The sequence below is a fragment of the Trifolium pratense genome, linkage group LG2 (assembly GCF_020283565.1).
Source record: "Trifolium pratense cultivar HEN17-A07 linkage group LG2, ARS_RC_1.1, whole genome shotgun sequence".
Taxonomy (NCBI): Eukaryota; Viridiplantae; Streptophyta; class Magnoliopsida; order Fabales; family Fabaceae; genus Trifolium; species Trifolium pratense.
The window spans coordinates 17,099,008-17,119,308 of record NC_060060.1 but is presented as its reverse complement, the minus strand read 5'-3'; the positions used below and the strand labels follow the sequence as shown (position 1 = coordinate 17,119,308).

Genomic DNA, 20,301 nt, shown 5'->3' with positions numbered 1-20,301 from the left:
TTACATTTTATAAAGAAGATTGAAATTGAGAATTAAATAGCTTAAATGAAAGGTAAATTATTGGAATTAAATAGCTTAAAATTAAAGGTAAATTTGGAAGAAAAAAATGATCACGCCAGAATTTTGATAGATTGCTAAATCTTCTTATATCTAATCTAATCTTCATAACATGCTACAATCAAAACCCTAATCTCCTCTAAATAATGGAGGGAAAATGTTATTAAATGCATGATTTGCATCATCAACAGTCTCATAAATGTGTTTAACTCCTCATTATATTGCCATTTATATCAATCCTACATATTAACATGCCACACGTTATATAGTATACTATGTGCATTGTCTACATAATAAATTTGACTTTGCATATCTCGAAGACAACTTCATGTTTAATTGTCTACCATAATCAATTGGGTACAAGCCTTCATCAAAGAGTGTATAAAGTGAGAACAAAAAATCAAAGCAAGAGAATAGAGGAGCCAGAAAAATATAGGAAAATAATACTCTTTTCCTTCAACAACCCAAAATAAATCTTCAACATTTTCAATCTCCATAATCTTTGAACAAACTCATATTTCACTATATTTCAGCAAATTACAAAAAAAAAAAAAAAAGGGAAAGAAGAATAAAGAAAGTGAAAAACACAACTGCCGATAAAAACGTCACCACCTCTTTCTCCCACCGCGCTGCCACAACACTACCAGACCACCGTCGCACACCACCACCGCCACACGCCGCCTCCATTTCATCGTCGGTTCCCTCTCTCTCTCTCTCTAGCAACAATAAAATTGCCCCTTTCTCTCTTCCTCTTCATCATCATCATCATCATCATCATCGCTCACCCTATCCATCAAATTTGATTTTCTTTCTTCCCTAAAACTTCCAACAATCGAGCAAAAAGGATTCACATCTTCAATCTCAATTCTCAAATAAGCAAAATCAAAGTGTCAACCTCAAATCCTCAATCTTGAGATTGAAAATCTAAGGTAAAGTGAGTATTTCAATTTTTCCATATTCTATTCTCTTTTTTTCAGCTGAACCCTAAAACTTCTATTTTCTCAATTCCTTTATAATCAATTGGTGTGAAGAACAATAGTATTTAGTTGTGATTTTCATCTGTTATGTTCCGTAGGTTATTGTATGTCTTGGATTTGTTCATCTAGCTTTGATAGTGTGTTTTTGGTGTTGGTGATATGGTTATTTGTTTGGGTAGTGTCCTGCTCCTGTTATATTATGCAAGTTTTAATATGAGTTCCACTCTTTGAAGCACGGACACGCGTCCGTGTCTGACACCGACACTTATAGTTACATTGAATTGTGTTATTTTTCCAAATTATTATCGGTGTCGACGTGTCAGTGTCCATGCTTCATAAGTTCCACTAGACCTCACTGAATTATAATTTCAAAGTTAGAAGAATTGCATTATGATATGGTCACGGGTTTGGATGTGAAATTGGCTTAGATACTACAATAGAAGGTTATATATATGAGCCATTTTATATTGAATTATTGGTGATTGTTATATTTATCTTTTTATTATAGCACAGTAGTAACAGTTCCTATAGCATAGCGTCTAAGTTTTATCCTTATTTATGTATTAATATATTGCAGGTAGTGTTTTTGAAGAGATATCATTTTATCAACTGAGAATACAACAATTTTGTAGTTTCAAATGGCACTCGTTGTAATCTGTGGTCAACCATGCAGTGGAAAATCCAAAGCTGCGTTATGTCTAGCGGAAGCTCTCAAACAATCATCGGAATTGAAATATCAAGTGAGAATCATAGATGAAGCTTCTTTTCATCTTGATCGTAATCAAAGTTACGCGAATATGCCATCAGAGAAGAATTTAAGAGGGGTTCTTAGGTCAGAAGTTGACAGGTCTCTGTCAAAAGATACTGTTATCATCGTTGATTCTTTGAATAACATTAAGGGTTATCGATATGAGCTATGGTGTTTGGCTCGTGCTGCGGGGATTAGATACTGTGTTTTTTACTGTGATGTTGAAGATGACGATTGTAGAAAATGGAATCAAGAGCGTAGGGAGAAAGGTGAGGACAACTATGATGATGTAATATTTGAAGATTTGGTAAGGAGGTTTGAGAAACCGGAGAGAAGAAACCGATGGGATTCACCTTTGTTTGAGTTGAAATCAGCATCGTCTTCTTTGTCTGATTCTGCCTCCATTGTACATGATGCTGTCTCCTACATAACCAAAAAACTGGACTCCAAAACCCGCGATGTGAAGATATTGCAACCATCAATTGCAACTCAAACAAAACGTTTTTCGGATGCAAATTCTCTCCATGAGTTAGACAAAGCAACACAAGAGGTTACTAATGCTATCGCAGAAGCTCAATCTCGTGATCTTGGTATGCTACCAGCTAATGGCATTTCTATAGGGAAAGATTTTCCTCCAATCAATCTTTCAAGATCAGTTGGGTTGCCAGAGCTTCGCAGGTTGCGACGTACATTCATGAAATTAACAGGTCAAACAAGTTTGAGCGGGAAACCTCCTCCTTCTGATTCAGATAGTGCTAAAAGAATGTTTATTGATTACTTGAACAGGGAACTTGGAACTTCATGAAGAAAAGTATGTTGCAGTAATTTTATCATTGAATTTATATGTGTGCTTGATTAATTAAATACAGAGATGTTTTAGATATTTACTTAGAGCATTGTTGTTGAATAAACTGTTTATCCCCTCTAGTTTTTATTGTAATATCAATTGATTGCTTCTCTCCGATCCAAGCTAAGGTTATTTATGTGAATATCTAGTCAACAGAGATGTTGAGCTAGGATTTAGTATATTAGGTATGTAGAATGTGTCAGACCTAATGATCCTAGGTCTATATATATAGCCGCCTCCTCCTCCCAGTGGGCTTGGCGGGCCCATTAGGCCTAGGGAACTTGCCCAATACAGAAACCTTCAAGCAAGAAATTTTAGAAAACAACTTGCATTTCAAGTTAACTTTGAATGGCTTTACTTACAAGAACATATACAGATATTTATAATAATACATATATGTCATTTTTAAAAAAATAAATAAAACAGACGAATATTCCTAAACTAGATATTGACTGTGATCTGGGGACATCTGAACTCTTGATGAAAGTCATATACCTTTAAAAGTAAAGGTAATAGCAGGGTGAGATATCAACATCTTAGTGAGTTCCCGAAGAAATATTATGCCAATTAGAAAAATACTTACAAATAAAACGGAAGATCATGATCATAATCATTTTACTTTTCTTTTTTTTTTATTATAAATATATTATGTCTACTTGACATATATTTTCCGGAAACTTGGCCTCACAATATATTGTACCGTATAACATAGTTGACAACAACTCAATATCCATTGTTCCCACTTATTCTTTTATATTATTTCATACTTTTCAATTACATAAACAACTCAACTACATTTTTTAAATATTCATACAACTCACTAAAAACTCTAATATAGGTCTCACATAATCTCACATTATACCTCATAACATTTAAAAAAAAATTAAAGAAAGCAAAATGAGAGAGTAGAAGCGTGTCTTTCTTTGACAACGTTGTTGTATTTAGCAACATGCAATGTAGGCAAATATCCAAGTGACCCTGGCAATATAACATTGGACAATGTGTAGAAACGGTGATATGGCACCGATAATGATGCTCTTACGCCAGTTTCATAAAACATACCTGGACAAGTTATGTCAGTTTGATAGAACATATCTGACAAATTATGTCAGTTTCATATTTTTTTTTTAAGAAGTTAAATTAGCCCACCTAAATTGACACCAGAGAATCGAACCTCAAACCTCAAGAGGAGCACACTCCCAGGTCCCAAGCCAAATATCAATGCACCAACCCAAGTGGGTTTATGTCAGTTTCATATTGACTAAAAATAAACGATAATTCATTCAAATTAATAGAGTACATCGATACAATACAAATTTAAAGGTGCTAAAAACAAAAAGGATAAATCTGCGAATAAACTCACAGTATCTATGTTAATAGCATAAAACGGCAAATGCATAAGTCTACAATACAAATTTAAATATTGAAGTGTCTGGAATGTCCATGCCTACCGATATGTAGCGTTGATGACACCAAAATTGACATTGATTGAATCTGCACTAGACCGAACTAATTCTTCAGTTTGAAACAAATAAACACCGCACAAAGACGGGACAACAAAATACACCGCACAAAGACATGACAACAAAATACACCGTACGAAGACAGGAAACCAAAACAAACAAATATGTGATAATCACACTTATTTATTATAACAAAAAAGAAAAATGACTTGAACGGGTGATTTTAGGTCAAAATGAACCTTAAATCATCCCTCTTTTGATAAACTAATAAACTAAGAAGATATCTGGCAAATTATATCTTACTAGTAGTGGTTTCGTAGTTCAAATGTATGCATAATTATTAAGAGTATTGTTAACATGTGTATATAGGGCACATGATAAGGTATTTTAATATAGAAATTTAACATTTAATGATACAAAACATTTAATGCTTGAAAAGTTAAAATGCACAAATTTTAAAGCATCCTTTTTAGGTGATTACTTCTCTACCCTCACATAAATTGAGGGTAGTTGCCCTATGCTAATGTGGCACCAGTGAAATTTATCCACGTGTATTTAAGTCAAACATAATTAATTTTTTACCATAAATGATTTTGACTACTTTTATTTTCAATTAATTATATTTTATGTTACTAGTTTTCTTTAATTATATTTTAGACTATGTGTAAATATAATTATAATTAATTTGATCATTGAATGCTTGTTTCTAAACATTATATATTGATTCTAAAATATCAATGTTATTAGTAAAAAAAAAAATCAATGTTGTAGGCTCGAAAAAATAAATATATATCAATGTTAGTTTAAATAAAAATAATAAGAGAACAAAAACAACAAAGAAAAAAAAACTAATATCTCTAATTTAAATATACAATTCCACTTGTACATTTATTAAATGAAATCAAATAATGCTTCAAAAAAAATCAAATCAAATAATTTATGCTATTCCGGTGTAAATACTCCCTCCGTTTCAAATTACTTGTCGTTTTAGAAAAAAAAATTGTTAACTATCTAAGTCCCTCATGTAAATTCCAAATATTTAGGAGTAGTCGAAACCGTAAAAGATTTATATATTTGGAAAATTAAAGTTTGTTTTTTTTAAGTTTTCAAAAAAAAAGTTTGTTTTTTAAAAAAATTGGTACATAACATATTAAATTTATTGGAAAGATAAAATGCATGGAAAAAAACAAATTAAGCTTATTGGTGAATTAAAATAAGGTATAATAGGAAATTAAGTGCAAAAATACACTTTCTTAATTTTATTTTTTTCTAAAACGACAAGTAATTTGAAACAAAGAGAGTATATAGTATTTATTTTTTCAATCTCTTTAAATCATTGCATAGATTAACGTTGGTTGACATGATGTCGATCTTAGAAAAAAGAGGGGGAAAAAATTAGGTTAAGTAATTAGGTTTAGGTTTGCGACAATGGTCCGACCTTTCTTTTAGTTCAGATGAACTATTTATATTTTTACTTGTGATCAATAGTTAAACCCTAAACAAGTTCAAGAGTTAGTTCGTCTTCTTATAATAGTCGAACCTTTTCATTTTGATCGGATAAATTTCAGGTAGACCGCACTTGTGATCGGGCGAGCTCCCGTGTGTATGTTTTCCGACAATGTTCCGACCTTTCTTTTAGTTCAGATGAACTATTTATATTTTTACTTCTAAACAAGTTCAAGAATTAGTTTGTCTTCTCTAAACTATTTTGTTTTCAATTTTTTCCCGATATGGACAACCAAAGAAAACAAAAACAAAATGACGATGAATAGGAATCACATTCTATGACATAACAAGAAAAAATAAGGAAGAAAAAAAAAACAGGAAAAAATAAGAAGAAAAAAACAGGAAAAAATACGCTAAAAAACATAACATCTAAGAAATTGAAAATCACAAGTTTTAGAATCTTGAAGAAATCCGGTAGATCGGTGGCGAAGGCTGCAGTAAATATTGACATCGGATAACACAAAAGCGGAGGAGCCGTAGAATGCTAACATGACAGTGGTGGAAGCTGCGGCAGAGATTGAAAGCATTAAGAAGAAGAAGAAAGTTTTTTAACGATAAGAAGAAAGTTTTTTTTTTTTTACGCGAAGAAAAAAGTTGTTTGAGACGTAATACAATTTGAAGAAGAAGCAAACAAATCAAAAGTAATTAGGTCCAAAATATAAATTCATAGAATATAATACATAAAATATAATTAGTTGAAAATAAAAGTAGTCAAAATAATTTATGGTAAAAAATTAATTATGTTTGACTTAAATAAATGTGGATGAATTTCATTGGTGCCACATCATCATAGGGCACCTACCCTCAATTTATGTGAGGGTTAATTAGAACAAAGCTAATTTTTATTTTTACTACCTTAACATGTGTCATATATGCACATATTAACATTCTCCAATTATTAATTACTAGACACACCATTAAGTAACAATGTCTCGCTTATCTGGCGTTAGCATTACACATAAAAAATCACTAGTCAATTGAATTAAAAGTAAAAGCTAATGATAATCGATGTGGTCCCTTATAAGTAAAAGCTCACGAGTGGTAGTTGGAGTTTCGTGTACTTGTCTGTGGTAAATTATCTATCAATAAATAATCAACCATATAATTGTCCGGAGGTTGAGTTGAATCTTAGCTATTCAATTGAAATTTTGAAAGATTATTTTGACAAAAAAGTTTTGAAGATTTTTTTTTTAACAAGTTTTGATGATTTAAGAGATCTATTAGTAGACGTTTTACAATCAGGATTCTTAACATATAATTTTAATGGATTTCTAACACTGATTTTCAAGATTTTAAAGTATTATACGGATTTTTAAGATTTCTAACACAACTTTCGAAATGAGATATAAAAGTTCAGGTTTTTCAAAATAGGGGATCAAAAAGTTGGTTTTTAAAATAGGGGATAAAAAATTCAGGTTTTTCAAAATAAGGGGATCAAAAGTGCATTAAAGCCAAAATATTTTTATTAATATGTACAAATGAGATAAATCCTGCACTATGTATAAGTTTGTTTTTACTATTGAATTAATAAGTCTCATCGCTGAATTAAATGAGATATAATGTGACATATTGATTAAATGGTTAGAAACTTATTGTTTCAATAGTAAAAATAATTTTATGCATGATGGAAGACATTACTAGTGCCTATAGATTTGGTCTTAGAATCGTTAAGAGTGTGTTTGGTTTGAGAGAAAGAATGGTAGAAAGAAAAACACGGAAATCAATGAATAAAATGGTTTATGTGTTTCTTTTTTTCTCTCGAAACAAACACACCATAGGAGTATTTTGAGGAAAAAAAACACTAAGGGTGTTATTGGACTTATGATATAAAGCAAAATATAGTTGATAATTACTTTTGCGTATGGAGAAAATTTAGTTGGAATATATTAACTTCTATTTCACCCCAACCATGAAATTGAGTTGGCCGACTTAAAAAAATGAGAACTCAACTTTTGAAACTTTCCCTATACAACCAAAAGGTCAAGGAACTATGTGGGACTGTGGGAATGTAGTTATATTGGTGAAGGTTAACCGAAGTGGAGAAACTAGCGAGAATGTTACTTGAGATATTAAGAGTAAGATAGATAAGCCCAATTTCGAGTGTCTACTTTAACTAAACTATTATTAGGACAAAGTTTCTTAATCAATGGGGAAATGTATCAGTATGAGAGAGAAATCAATTATGGTGTTCATCACATATGCGAGAGGGATAACTCACATGTGCAAATAAACACGAAATGTGAGAAAATCAAGTATGGTGTTCTTCGCATATGTGAGAATGATTATTTGCATGTGTGAGTGAACATATTATGAGTACATCACATATGCAACTTTTGAAGTTGTGATTTTGGAAAAAAAAAGTATTTTTCTGCCTCCTAAAATTTTCTCCCTCAAATATTCAAATACACTCAATTTTTCATTGATTCTACATCAAACCTTGCAACCTCAAGCTTGTTTAGCAAAAAAGTTTTTATTGAAGAAAATATCTCTTTGGCGATTTCCACCAATTATTCATTCCATTCTTCTTGTTCTTTCATTAGAGTTCTATTCTATAGTGTCTATGTTTAGTTTCATTTTAAAATTTGTAAAATTTCAACATAGTTTTACAAGGATTTAAGTGCTAAAAAAATCATTTTTATGGTAAAGCTTTTAGTAACCAAGGTAAAAGGGAGACATGTTGAGTGGATTGGGTGTATAGTGATGAGTAGAAAATAAAACAAATGAGTATTTTCAATTGATTGAGATGTGTACCGTGTAGTTCGACTGATTTAATTAGTTAAATTAAAGGTTAAAGAGTTTGAGGTTCAGGTTTCGAGTTCTAGAAAAGAGAAAAAACTAATATAATAATTAATAATTTGTCTCCTTCAAAAAAAAAATTTAAAAAAAAATTGTCATTAAAAAAATGAGTATGTTCAATTTCACAAATTTTTTCTGATCTTGTCAATTGCATAAGCTCTAATTAGTAATTACTAGTAAATAAATCGATTAATATGATTTTTCTTTTATGAATATCTGATATTTTTTTAAAGTAGTATCATCTCTCAAATGAGCTATTTCAATGAATAAATACATAAATAATAAATGACGATCTACAATAATAAAATAATGTTTCGTCAAAAAAATAAATAATATAATATAATTCCTGCAAAATAAAATATAATAAATTAATAATACACGGTAATGTTTATATTAACTGAGTTAAACTCACGAATATAATAAATTAATTTAAATGATAAAAAATTTAAGCCTTTAAATAAATAATCAAGAGTTTATGTTTATGAAAAAAATTAAGTTAAAAAATGCACTCCATAATTGTCCGCGACTAGGGTTTATGTACGAAATCGAAGGGTTTTAGGAAGAAGAAGAAGAAGAAGCTGTGTTGTAAGAATGGGGAAAGAAGGAGATCTATGGGACGATTCAGCTCTCATCAACGCCTTCGACAACGCTATTTCTTCTTACAAGGTTCTTTTTCTTCACAATCTCACTTTTTCCAACTCAATTTCCCTTTCAATTTGACCTAATTTTTACCCCTTTTGCAGAAAATGCACATCACCTCCAAAAACAAACAAGAACCAGATGCAATCATAGAAGAAAACGTTGAAATTTCAACTACTACAAGGTAGAATCGAATTTTACATTAAAAAGGTCTCTTTTTTTTTTGGCATAGTTTTTCATAACCTATTTTGCTTAATTATAGGGATGTTGAAGAGAAAATTGATGTTCCGACTATTGATTCAATTGAAACTAGCAATGTCTCAAAGTTGGAAGAAAATCAACAACCTTGTTTAGATTCAACAAATGGTACAGAAATTCAAAATGAGCATAATGGTTATTCAAACGGGCAAGATTTGGATGATTATAATCAGTTAGTTGCTCAGTATTATGAACTTGAGGAGAAAAGATTGAAGATTTTGGATCAAATTAATCAATATGGTGGTTGGAATTATCAATATGCAGCAACTGAATCTAATTCTGGTGTACCGTGTTTGGATGGTCAAGATTATTCGATGTCTACACACCAAGTTTTGGATCCAAATGTTGTCTGTACTTGTTGTCCGTCTTTTAGTCAATGTGCTTTGGCTTCGTGCACATCGGTTCCTGGTTGTTCTGTTGGCAGGTCATGTGCTGGTAAACCTTGTAACGATTATAGTGTGGAGAAGGATCATAAAATGTTGATTCCTCGTGAAGATGGTAAGATTCGTGAAATGGCAATGGGAGCGGCTGAGAGGGCACTGTCTACCATCAGAACAACAATTTCTGGAGATCCTAATGTAAATGAAGGTAAGCATTTCTATCTAAAAGGATGCAGGTGCATGAATATCTTAGTTTCTGTTTAATTAATTGATATATCAGTTGGTAATATTGCTTTTCTGTGATTTTGTTATTGAATTTATTATGACTCTCGTGATCATAAAAATGTGGGTTCTGTACTTGAGCTTGATGCTTTAAGCTGTTTTCTTGCATCAAGGAGAAAATAATTTTAAGAAAGTATCAGTTGTTTTCTTTCAATGAAAGGACCATGTTTAGGGTTATAACTTATATGAACACCTTTAACTGAGTTGAAAGCTGGCATCGTTTTGTTTGCATCAAAAGCTACTTTGCGTCATTTTGGAACTAAAAAATTGATGTCAAATGCTCCTGGATTCATTTGTGCCTTCTGATATTTTTTGGGTTTGAATGCTGTGAATTCTTTATGTAATCCTGGATCTATTATGTGCATCGATCAGTCTGCTGGCTTATAATGTACTAGTACATGCATATTTTGTGATTTTTGTGCTTGCGTCAGTTGAAATTTTGTCCTGGTTTTGTGTTATATACTGATTCTTATTTACCGTCATGTAATTTGATGAATTAAGATATGAATTTTAATTCTGATTTAGCCATGGAAGTGGAACTAGTCATCATTCCACATTTGTAGAAGCATGCTTTCGGCTGTACTAATGTTGTCCATTCTTAAATGTTTAATATGCTGTATTATTAGATCTTTCTTAGGTTTGGGTCATTTGGTTAAAGAAACTGTAGCTGACACACCACACATCCTGACATCCACACAACTTTTTGTGCTTCAGTGGCTTTACTTTTTTGTCTAGATAAATGGCTTTACTAAGTATAAAGATATTCTTGGGTGCAAATTATCTACTCATCACCGTGATATGTGTTTTACTTCATGTAATTCAGATAAAGAGAGAAAGAATTCTGAACCTGAAAAAATTGGCGACTCAGAAACAGATCTTACTGCTGTTCTGAATGCTTGGTATTCAGCTGGCTTTCATACTGGGAAGTAAGTTTTTGTCAAACTGTTATTTGTGTATAAATTTTAGCACATTTTTTATACAAGAGAATATTTCTAGAATGTAATCAATAAAATATTTCTAGCATGTTGTTATGTAGCAGGTAATCAATAAGGTTTTGTTTGTTTTATTTTAACAAAATTATGTATCTGGATTGTTGCGGCATTTAGTAGGTTGAGCTTTGGTTGGCCAAACTCTTTAACCTCTGCTTTAGTCAAAATCAAATGTAATATTCACTTTCAAATATAATGTTTAGCAAGATAACCAGCTGATATTGCACTGTCAAATCGAAATTAATTTGTATGCCTCTTTTATTTGCACTATGTACACTTATTTGATTGAAGTACATTTTAGTGGAGCTCAGCTAATGATGGAGTGTTGCTGATGTATTAGATCTCTCTTGTGTGACACGTACAAGAGTGTTGTAGTAACTTCAAAAACTGTTTTTTTTTGTGTTTTCTGAAACAATCTCTACACATATCCTATTCTCTGTGTAATGATGATTGAAGTTATGATGATAACAGGTATCTTGCTGAACAATCAATTGGAAATAGAATACAGAAATAAACTCCTAGATGCTACATTTTAAAGTGGAGGCAAAAAAGGGTTCCCATCCATATTGTAAAGAGTCAAGGGAATGTCGGTAATCTGATCAAACTGGAATCGCATATGGTGATATCGCCATGGCCCATGGGACAACTGAACACTATCGCCATGCCTGTTGACGTAGTTGGAGACGACAACTGTTGCTGGCAGCAAAGGCAGTAATTTCTTTTATTTTTTATGCTGAAGAGAGGAACTTCATGCTTTTGTTGATGGTTATTTGCGCGTTGTTGATAGTGGTGGGATCCGGGTGATAATTTATTATAGATGGTGCTTGTGCTTTCATCCTTTACTCTTGCTTCTGATGATGTCAATCAAATATACATTTATTTTATATAGACTTCCTACAATTATGGTATCTTCATCTTACTTATTTACCTTACAGTTGGTTTTCTTTTCCTTCGATGAATTCTATTTTTTCATTCACTACAGTTACAGTTGCGTACTTTATTGTTATAAAAAGCAATAAAAGTTTACTTATGCAATGTCTGGCTCTGCATCTGTAGAAGAATCACGTGGAACATCTATATATGAAACATCATAAACTTAAGAAAATAGGTTTTAAATTCTAGAATCCAAACAAAATTTTAGATTCTAGATACAAACATGTAAAATACTGAAATTTTATATATGTAATGAGGGTATTCAAATTCTAAAATCTAAGCATAGCAAGGTTATATGTATTGAGGTTTTTTTTTTTTTTTTTTTGGTTGTATGTATTGATGTTTTTTTGTAAAATCGCTAGTTGCATCCTGCTTTGAAATTATTAAAAGAAATTATTATCTTTCAAAAAGAAGAAGAAGAAATTGTATGCTTTGTGTATATCTTGCTTTATAGTTATTTTTATTCCTATCATTTATTTAATTTAAATAGTTAACAAATTGAACAATCAAATCACACAAAATAAACATAGACAAGTGAAAAAAAGTAAATATAGTTAAGTGCATTTTCTTTCTACTTAAAATATAATATTGGAGTAAATGGAAAAAATACAAAATAGAGAGTATCTCAACTGTGCATATAGTTCTAAAAAGAAAACTAGCAATAATATCTGGTGCCTATAGTGTCGTAAAGAATAAAAAGCATAACCACACTGAGAAAATTTGTAAACGATAGTCCATGACATTATCTAATGAGCTTTTGTAAAATACATCCTACCAAAAAAAAACTAAACATAAGAAAAACTAAATTAAATCCTACCAAAAATAAAATATATCTAAATCATCATTTAAGTGACGTGACTAAACATGGTCAGCATGCCTTAATACAAATATTAGATGCAAATAATAATAAACAAATGGGGTGGTGGCGCAGTTGGCTAGCGCGTAGGTCTCATAGCTTCTGAGTTATCCTGAGGTCGAGAGTTTGAGCCTCTCTCACCCCAACAAATTCTTTTTCCCAAAATTGAAATCAATAAAAGAAATTATTTTCTGAGACGTTATTGGCCACATTATTATATCCCTATTACAATTTTTTTATCTGTTTGGGTTCAACGGTGATTTAACTGCTGTAATTTTATGCGTCGGTGACGGTATAGTATGACCAACAAACATGTTTCATGTTATTTAGGTGGATGTATCATTTGTAGCACTTCGCTAGCTTTTTGGTTCTTTGTGACAAATTGTTTGCGTAATTCATGTTTCTTTAGTTTGTGCACATCTTGTGGCAAACTATGGTTGTGATTAACATTTTGATCTTTTAGTTGCTTCAAAATAATATTATTCTATGTCAAATAAAAGATGAAATTATTGTGAATCCTTCTGAAAAAAGAAAACTAAGATAAGGATAAATGCAGTATTCTTTCACAAACTACGAATTAGTAATTTCTAATAAGGTCAAAATGTTTATAACAATACATGTACTTATACTTTAGAATCAGTATAGCTTGTATTCACATATTGAACGGCCTTAAAGATGGTATCAGAATTTCACACACGAATGGTATAATCATAAACAATAAATAAAAGAAAAAAGATATACATTTAACAGCTTTATATATGTGGATCATACCCTTACATTTTTAGCAGCTTCCTTGATCTGATCAATTGTAAAAACACCAAAGAAATCATCATCTGCGATGCCATTGATAACTGCCGATGCAACATCATCGACACTAACTGGTGGAGCCAAAAGTAGATCAGAAGCAGGAAGTGAGCTTAAAGGTTTTGTGAAGTTCTCTACTGCTTTTAGAATTCTCTCAACTGGTTCCCCTACCAAATCCAAAGGAATCTCGAAACCATCCACTTTCCTTTTCCCGTATATGAAACCTGGTCTTAACACAATACCTGAAGATGTTTTGGGATGTTTAAGAGAATCGTCAAGAATGCAACTCTATAAAAAACAGCGCGGTTTATATATTTTGTTAGCTTTATATCCTTCAAAGCTTTGTTTGATAGACAGTTTAATTAAGCACTTATAGCATAAGCGTTTTTTGTATAAATGCTTATGTAAAAGTTATTTCTATAACAAAAGATAAAATAAAGTCAAACAGTTTTATGCAAGTTATAAGCTGTTTTCATAAGCTATCTTGGAGAGGTAACGGAAATATGCTGAAATCAACTTATGAACATATCATAAACTATTTCTACAAGCCCTCCCAAACAGTCTCTCAAATAAGTAGTCGGCCTAAACAGGCCCCAAAAGCATGATAATCATCTTCCAGAAATCCTATTGTTGGATCCCCTCATACAGATTAAGCTCTACTAGTCTAAAAATAATCATTTTCAAAATCTTGAGTTAAGAACCTCAGGTCCTTGTTTACAAGACTGAAATACTGATTTAGATTCTAGATCGTGAAAGGCATAGAATAGTGACCTGAATTAGGGAATTTGGATAGAACCTCAGATTCTGCTTTCCTCTTTCCTGTGAAGTACCCCGATGAAAGTAGAAACGATGGCAAGTTATAGTCGTGAACTGAGATCAATATGAATTTGGGAATTCCTGCAAGGAAAAAGAAGAGCGGTGTGAGAGGTGAGTAGCACATCTGGGTTATTAATCTCCCGTTCTACATATCAATTCATACGAAGCCTTAAGCATCAAACCAACCAGTTGAAATGTGAAGAAACATTGCAAGGTGCTAAGTTGTAAACATCACATAACATTGCTCTCACAAAGTTAAGTCTCACTTTATGGAACGGTGTGCATGAAAGTTTAGGTTACAATAGTAATCAAACATGGAAGGTAAAAGAGACATGCAAGTGAGAATTCAATGAGTAGGCTCACCGTATTCCTTTGCAGCATTCACAGCCACAATATTTGCCTCGCCGTTAATTTTAATCATTTGTTCCTCGCTACCAAAACCTCCAAGGGTTGAGACTACTGCAGTAGCTCCAGGAAGTACTTCATCCCAGTTTACATAAAAAACATCTCCTGCACATTAGGCATAAGTGCATAACACTGAAATACTCTCCAGAAAAATATTACCGAGACCACATAAAAGATAGGTTAGATTTCAGAAGTACAAAGCACATTACATTTTATCTATCTCACAATTTGCATTCGCCAATAATGCAAGTGTTTCTACTTTCTAGTGCCCTTAACCAATTACAAGAAAGAAAGGAAAAGGTGACATATCTGTTTTGTATAAGGTTAAGTTAACATGCCTGAAACCCAAGTAACCTGATCTACCCATGAATCCGAGTAATTAGGACGTCCTGATCTGTAAAACAAAATCTCAGTCAAATACACAAATTGGAAGAAGCGAAGAAGAGACGAATAGACAGACATATGTAACGAATTTCACAAACCTATTTAAGCTTATGACTTCTATGCCCTTGGATACTGCTGCCTTGCATATGGCAGAACCAACAAACCCATTTCCTCCCAATACTACAATCTACAAAGGAACATATTAAAGCGATTATATTTTTGCAAGAAATATCCAAAAATGAATATTATTGAAAGAATGGGAAGTGTGGACATACCTTTTCACTTTTAACATCAGCCAAAACATCTATAGTCGACGTTGATGATTCAAAATCACCAGCAAGACCTGCTCCCGCATAACTGCAGCTAACTGCAAATCTGCAGGAAAATATACACAAACCATTAGAAGACACATCACACAGTATGTATTAAATCCAGTCTTTGGTCACAATTCACAAGACAACCAAGATCCACATTGCAAAAGGGAAGCAAAGAGCAAGTTTGGGTTGGTTAATTTGAGCTTATCTAATGACATGAAGTACTTGTGAGACTATTTGGAAGAACTTATCATAACAAATTATGACAAGTCCATAAGTTGTTTTCAGCATATTTCTATCAGCTTTATAGGATAGCTTATGAAAATAGTTTGACTTTATTTACTCTTTTGTTATTGAAAGAGCTCACACATAAACACTTATGAGTGCTTAATTAAAATGTTTATCCAAAAATTATATTCTCCTATAACTTCAAACTACTATAACTAATGCGAGCAGTGAAACCCACATGGATTGGTCCGGTGGTGAAGCCTTGAGACTTTGGAGTATGCTCCTCTCAAGGTCTCAGGTTTGAATCCTGCCAATGCCACTACCTATGTTGGGTCAGTCCATACTGAGCAAAACCATATATTCAATTGCCCCCCACTAGTAGATGGTGGGATTTGTGTACCTCCGATTAGTCGGTCTTTGAGCCGGATACTGAGTTTTCAAAAAAAAAAAAAAAAAACTAATGCAAGCGGTGTTTCTCACATGCAACACAGAGAATGTTGCTAACATAGATAATCATAACGGATCACATGCAACACAGAGAATGTTGCTAACATAGATAATCATAACGGAATAGTTGAATTTTAATACAACACAGTAATAATCATTAGCTTAAACATTAATCAGACAACAATTGAAAAACAACAGACCAAATCCAAAAAATGAGGAAACAAAATTAAATTATCTTGCAATAACCCATTACTCACTAAGACTCATATTGATGATTATGAATCATAATCTATGATCAGCAAAGAAACAGATAACCTATGTAAAACAAATTTCATGGTAACATGTTCCAAACAGTAGCTAATAGCAGAAAACATGAAAACTAAAAGAAAATCACAAAAATTAAACGAAACCCAAAATAGAGAAATGAAAAAAGTTGTGAACTTTTGAAAGAATGGATTGAAATACAAACCTGGGATTTTTGAAATGCAAAGTGGGTGGAGGAGGCTTAATGAAAGGTCGTTTGAGAGAGAAAGCGGTGGGAATGAGACGAGGAGAAATGACAGGGAGAGACAAAAACGATGCCATTTTGTTGAGATGAGTTTAGGAAATACTTAGTTGGTGAAGAAGATGCAATAAACACAGAATTTTGAGAAAGAAGAAGAAGAAGAAGAAACAGTGACGGTTTGAAACATCCACCACTTGAATTCTCTTCTATTTTTTAAAAGGTGTCTTAACCATATAAAAATAAAAAATAAAACATAAAATTAAAAGAATTTAATTTATATACACCGTCACATGCGTCTAATAATATACCAACGCATTATGTATGGTGTTTAAAAACACATGATGTGTCGCATTCATTAAATAATATGACAACACATCATTGGATGCATGTGTAAAAACTTTACATCGACAGACATACAAATTAAACTCAAATTAAAATTCATGTCGAAAAAAGTAATTTTTTTATATTTTAAGGTATTGAACGTACAAGTTTCAAAATAGAATTTACTCATTAGTATATTTAACTGGTGCTTCTGTCATGTAACAAAAAAAACTAGTGCTTGTGTCAAAAAAAATTAGTGCTAGGAGATACTATTTAACATTTTTAAAAATACAATATTTTACACTAAATTTTTGAGACAACATGTTTTCGTTCTTCTTTGGGACAAAAACAATAAAGAAAAAGAGAGAATGAGTAATAATACAATGAGAGTATGAGAGAAAGTTGTCTAAAATTAATTGTACAAATATCATTTTTCTTTTGACGTTGTGTCTGAAGTACAGACATCGGACATGACACATACACTAATACATTGATATTTGATAATAATTTGAGAAATTGACATAACTCAATATTGTGTTGGTGTCCTACACCGACGCGTGTCCAACATCAAGACACGTCTAATCTAAAGAGTATTTGTACTCATAGTCTTTATATTTTTGTTTTAGTGAATGTTTTCGGTTGATGTCTTTTTTTTTTTTTATATCCCTCTGGTTCGTAGGGGAAAGGGGCTCAAGTAGTTTAGAGTTCGACCACGAGGTAAGTAAAACTTGACCAAAAAATTGTTCCACCTAGGGAATCGAACTCGGGTTCTCCCAAAATCCGTCCTTTTTGGTGATGCTCATTAATCACTTAAGTTTAATGACTTGGTTTTCGGTTGATGTCTTTAATGGACATAAAAGTTGCAAATTTATGATTAATTACATGCAAAAATATGGTCAATTTAGTAGAATAATTAGTTACTTTCAATTTAGCTCAATAACTAGTAATTCAATTTAGGTTAAAAAAACTATGTTATTTATCATGAATTGAATTAATTGTTGGAGAATGTTAACTTGTGCCCTTAAGGCACATGTTAAGGAAGCAAAAATAGAAATTATTAAATGCTAATTTGTGCATTTTGACTTTTGAAACATTAAATTTCTTGTATCATTAAATGTTGAATTTCTATTTTGGTACATCTTAACATGTGCTCTAAGGGCACATGTTAACAAGACCCTTAATTGTTTACTCACATAACTTTATCATATTTTTTAATGAAGAATGTTAACTTGTGCCCTTAAGGCACATGTTAAGGAAGTAAAAATAGAAATTATTAGATGCTAATTTGTGCATTTTGACTTTTGAATCATTAAATTTCTTGTATCATTAAATGTTAAATTTCTATTTTGGTATATCATTAAATGTTTAATTTGTCCCTTATTTTAACATGTGCCCTTAGGGCACATGTTAACAAGACCCTTTTTTAACATGTGATTAAGGGTCCGTTTGATCTGCAAAATATAAATACTGGACAGAACAGTACAGGACAATACAAGACAGAACAACACAAGACAAACGTTTAAGGTATTGAACAAACTTTGTGTTGTACGATGTTTGGTGGACAAAAGGTTATTTTGGTATTTTAGACAACTTGTGCTAAGGACAAAAAGTTGTCCCGTGGTTCTGTGGGGGACAAGAATTTCAAGTTTTGTCCTGTCCCTTGGCCCCCAGTTTGTCCAGTACCAGGAACAGTTTTAAAATCAAACACAGTACAATAAGAGTTGTCTTGTCCAGTCCCTTATTTTTTAGCAGATCAAACACACCCTAAGTAGGTGTGTCGCACAGGTGTACAACAAGCATGTGTTTTATTATTTATTACAATTACGATGCGGATAAGATGGACTTCTTCAAAATGATCTAATGACTCTTTAATTATGTAATAGGGTGTTTGTGGGAACATTAGAATATGATGAACTTGATTATTATGTAATACGGTGTTTGTTATGTTTTGTTTATATTTAAGTTCCCATTTTCTTCCTATGTTATTCTTAGGATCCGCTAAATATGATGATGCAAAAATGTAGCACTAGACGACAACAATCACTTTGCTGCACTTAGACGACGTTAACACGAAAAAACAAAAAGATTTAAATTAATTTTTTATATTTAAATTAATTTTTTTTAAAAATAAATTAATTTTTAGAAAACAAAAATTTAAATTAATTTTATTTAAAATAAGATTTAAATTGATTTTTTTAATTTTTTTATTAACTGACATGCAATTTTAAAAAATAAATATAAATTAATTTTTTTCCCATGTGGACATGCCACGTCATTAGATTTGCATAGTCAGATGACCACCTAGTTATTGACGATTATTTTGATTACACTGTTGTGTATCTAATGAAGAATAAAAATGAAGTGCTTGATATGGTTAAGATGTATGTGAGTGAAATTAAAAATTAATTTAGTAAGAAAATTAAGAGGCTTCGAGTGATAGGGGAACTGAGTATGATTCTAGTTTATTCAATGAATTTTATAAACAACATGAAATTATACATGAAACGACCGCACCATATTCTCCTGGAATGAATGGTAAAGCATAAAGAAAAAATAGAAATCTTACTGAACTAGTTATTGCTAGTATGTTAAGTTAAATTATGGTGGTGCTTCTCACTGGTGGGAAAAATTATATTGAGTGTTTGCTATGTCCTGAATATAGTCCTCAAGGTTAATAATGTGATATCTCCCTATGAGATATTAAAGAAAACACAACCTAACTTATCTTATTTAAAAACCTAAGAATGTCTTTGTTGTGCCATGATACCTGATCCTAGGGACATTAAAGTGTAACGTAGACACTTCAATATTCAGTGATATGAATAGGTATGGCGTTGACATGTGTATTCGCAACGATCGGGGTCAATTCATCAACGTGAAGACGACGTGGTTCGAAAAGTCGCCCCTCGCACAAGAAGCAGAAACAGTGGGCTTAAAAGAAACTATGATTTGGTTAAGGTGATACGGAAGCGTCTAAAATGTCAATCGTAGATTATTACAAGCTAGTGGTTGACGATATTTTGGATTGTTCCATTAATCGAACCGAATTTGGTACTATCATGAAAATGTATCGATCACTTTTATACTTTTATCCAAACTTGGAGATAAGTTTTTATAAAGAGACAAACAAATTGTATCCCTCATTATTTAGCAAAGACATCAAAATTATATGCCGATCTTATTTCATCTTGTATTTTTCCCATTATAACGAATATATTGATATAAATTTATTATTGTAAAAAACAAAATAAAAAAAACATTTAATGTGAGTTTATTCGATAGATTCATCGTTTTTATTTTTAGTGTGGTATTTAATTTTTTAGTTTAAAGTTTAGACTCGAAAAAC

General features: G+C 31.7%; 3 protein-coding genes and 1 non-coding gene across 5 annotated transcripts; 3 read left to right on the top strand and 1 right to left on the bottom strand.

Moving 5' to 3' along the window:
- Positions 1-354: 354 nt before the first annotated feature.
- On the top strand, positions 355-2,808 carry LOC123909855 (protein KTI12 homolog). Of its 2 annotated transcripts, none has more exons than XM_045960782.1 (2): positions 355-986; positions 1,612-2,808. In XM_045960782.1, exon 2 carries the CDS (start codon positions 1,673-1,675, stop codon positions 2,585-2,587), a length of 915 nt encoding a protein of 304 aa, XP_045816738.1. In that variant the 5' UTR covers positions 355-986; positions 1,612-1,672; the 3' UTR covers positions 2,588-2,808. The 2 variants fall into 2 exon arrangements, with proteins under 2 accessions (XP_045816738.1, XP_045816739.1); XM_045960783.1 differs by having other exon boundaries at positions 355-991.
- Positions 2,809-8,875: 6,067 nt separating this feature from the next.
- LOC123911021 lies at positions 8,876-11,876 on the top strand. Its single transcript, XM_045962336.1, has 5 exons — positions 8,876-9,060; positions 9,138-9,217; positions 9,296-9,879; positions 10,777-10,879; positions 11,414-11,876. The coding sequence occupies exons 1-5, from the start codon at positions 8,986-8,988 to the stop codon at positions 11,454-11,456; spliced, it is 885 nt and encodes a 294-aa protein (XP_045818292.1). The 5' UTR covers positions 8,876-8,985; the 3' UTR covers positions 11,457-11,876.
- A 915-nt stretch (positions 11,877-12,791) lies between these two features.
- Positions 12,792-12,876, top strand: TRNAM-CAU. The gene is given in 2 exon segments: positions 12,792-12,829; positions 12,841-12,876. It is a non-coding gene; the product is annotated as a tRNA-Met (tRNA).
- A 416-nt stretch (positions 12,877-13,292) lies between these two features.
- Positions 13,293-16,862, bottom strand: LOC123909622 (uncharacterized protein At1g32220, chloroplastic). Its single transcript, XM_045960493.1, has 7 exons — positions 16,599-16,862; positions 15,416-15,515; positions 15,239-15,327; positions 15,095-15,150; positions 14,715-14,861; positions 14,307-14,432; positions 13,293-13,777 (listed from the first exon to the last, which is right to left on the bottom strand). The coding sequence occupies exons 1-7, from the start codon at positions 16,712-16,714 to the stop codon at positions 13,497-13,499; spliced, it is 915 nt and encodes a 304-aa protein (XP_045816449.1). The 5' UTR covers positions 16,715-16,862; the 3' UTR covers positions 13,293-13,496.
- Positions 16,863-20,301: the final 3,439 nt, after the last annotated feature.

Bases quoted from the DNA above. Each gene is read 5' to 3' on its own strand.
- LOC123909855 (XM_045960782.1), top strand. From the start codon at position 1,673: ATGGCACTCGTTGTAATCTGTGGTCAACCATGCAGTGGAAAATCCAAA.
- LOC123911021 (XM_045962336.1), top strand. From the start codon at position 8,986: ATGGGGAAAGAAGGAGATCTATGGGACGATTCAGCTCTCATCAACGCC. The intron at 9,061-9,137 runs GTTCTTTTTCTT...CCCCTTTTGCAG, and splicing joins ACGCTATTTCTTCTTACAAG to AAAATGCACATCACCTCCAA. The intron at 10,880-11,413 runs GTAAGTTTTTGT...TGATGATAACAG, and splicing joins GCTGGCTTTCATACTGGGAA to GTATCTTGCTGAACAATCAA.
- LOC123909622 (XM_045960493.1), bottom strand. From the start codon at position 16,714: ATGGCATCGTTTTTGTCTCTCCCTGTCATTTCTCCTCGTCTCATTCCC. The intron at 14,862-15,094 runs GCATGTTAACTT...CCTAATGTGCAG, and splicing joins TCAGGTTACTTGGGTTTCAG to GAGATGTTTTTTATGTAAAC. The intron at 13,778-14,306 runs GTCACTATTCTA...AAACATCTTCAG, and splicing joins ATCCAAATTCCCTAATTCAG to GTATTGTGTTAAGACCAGGT.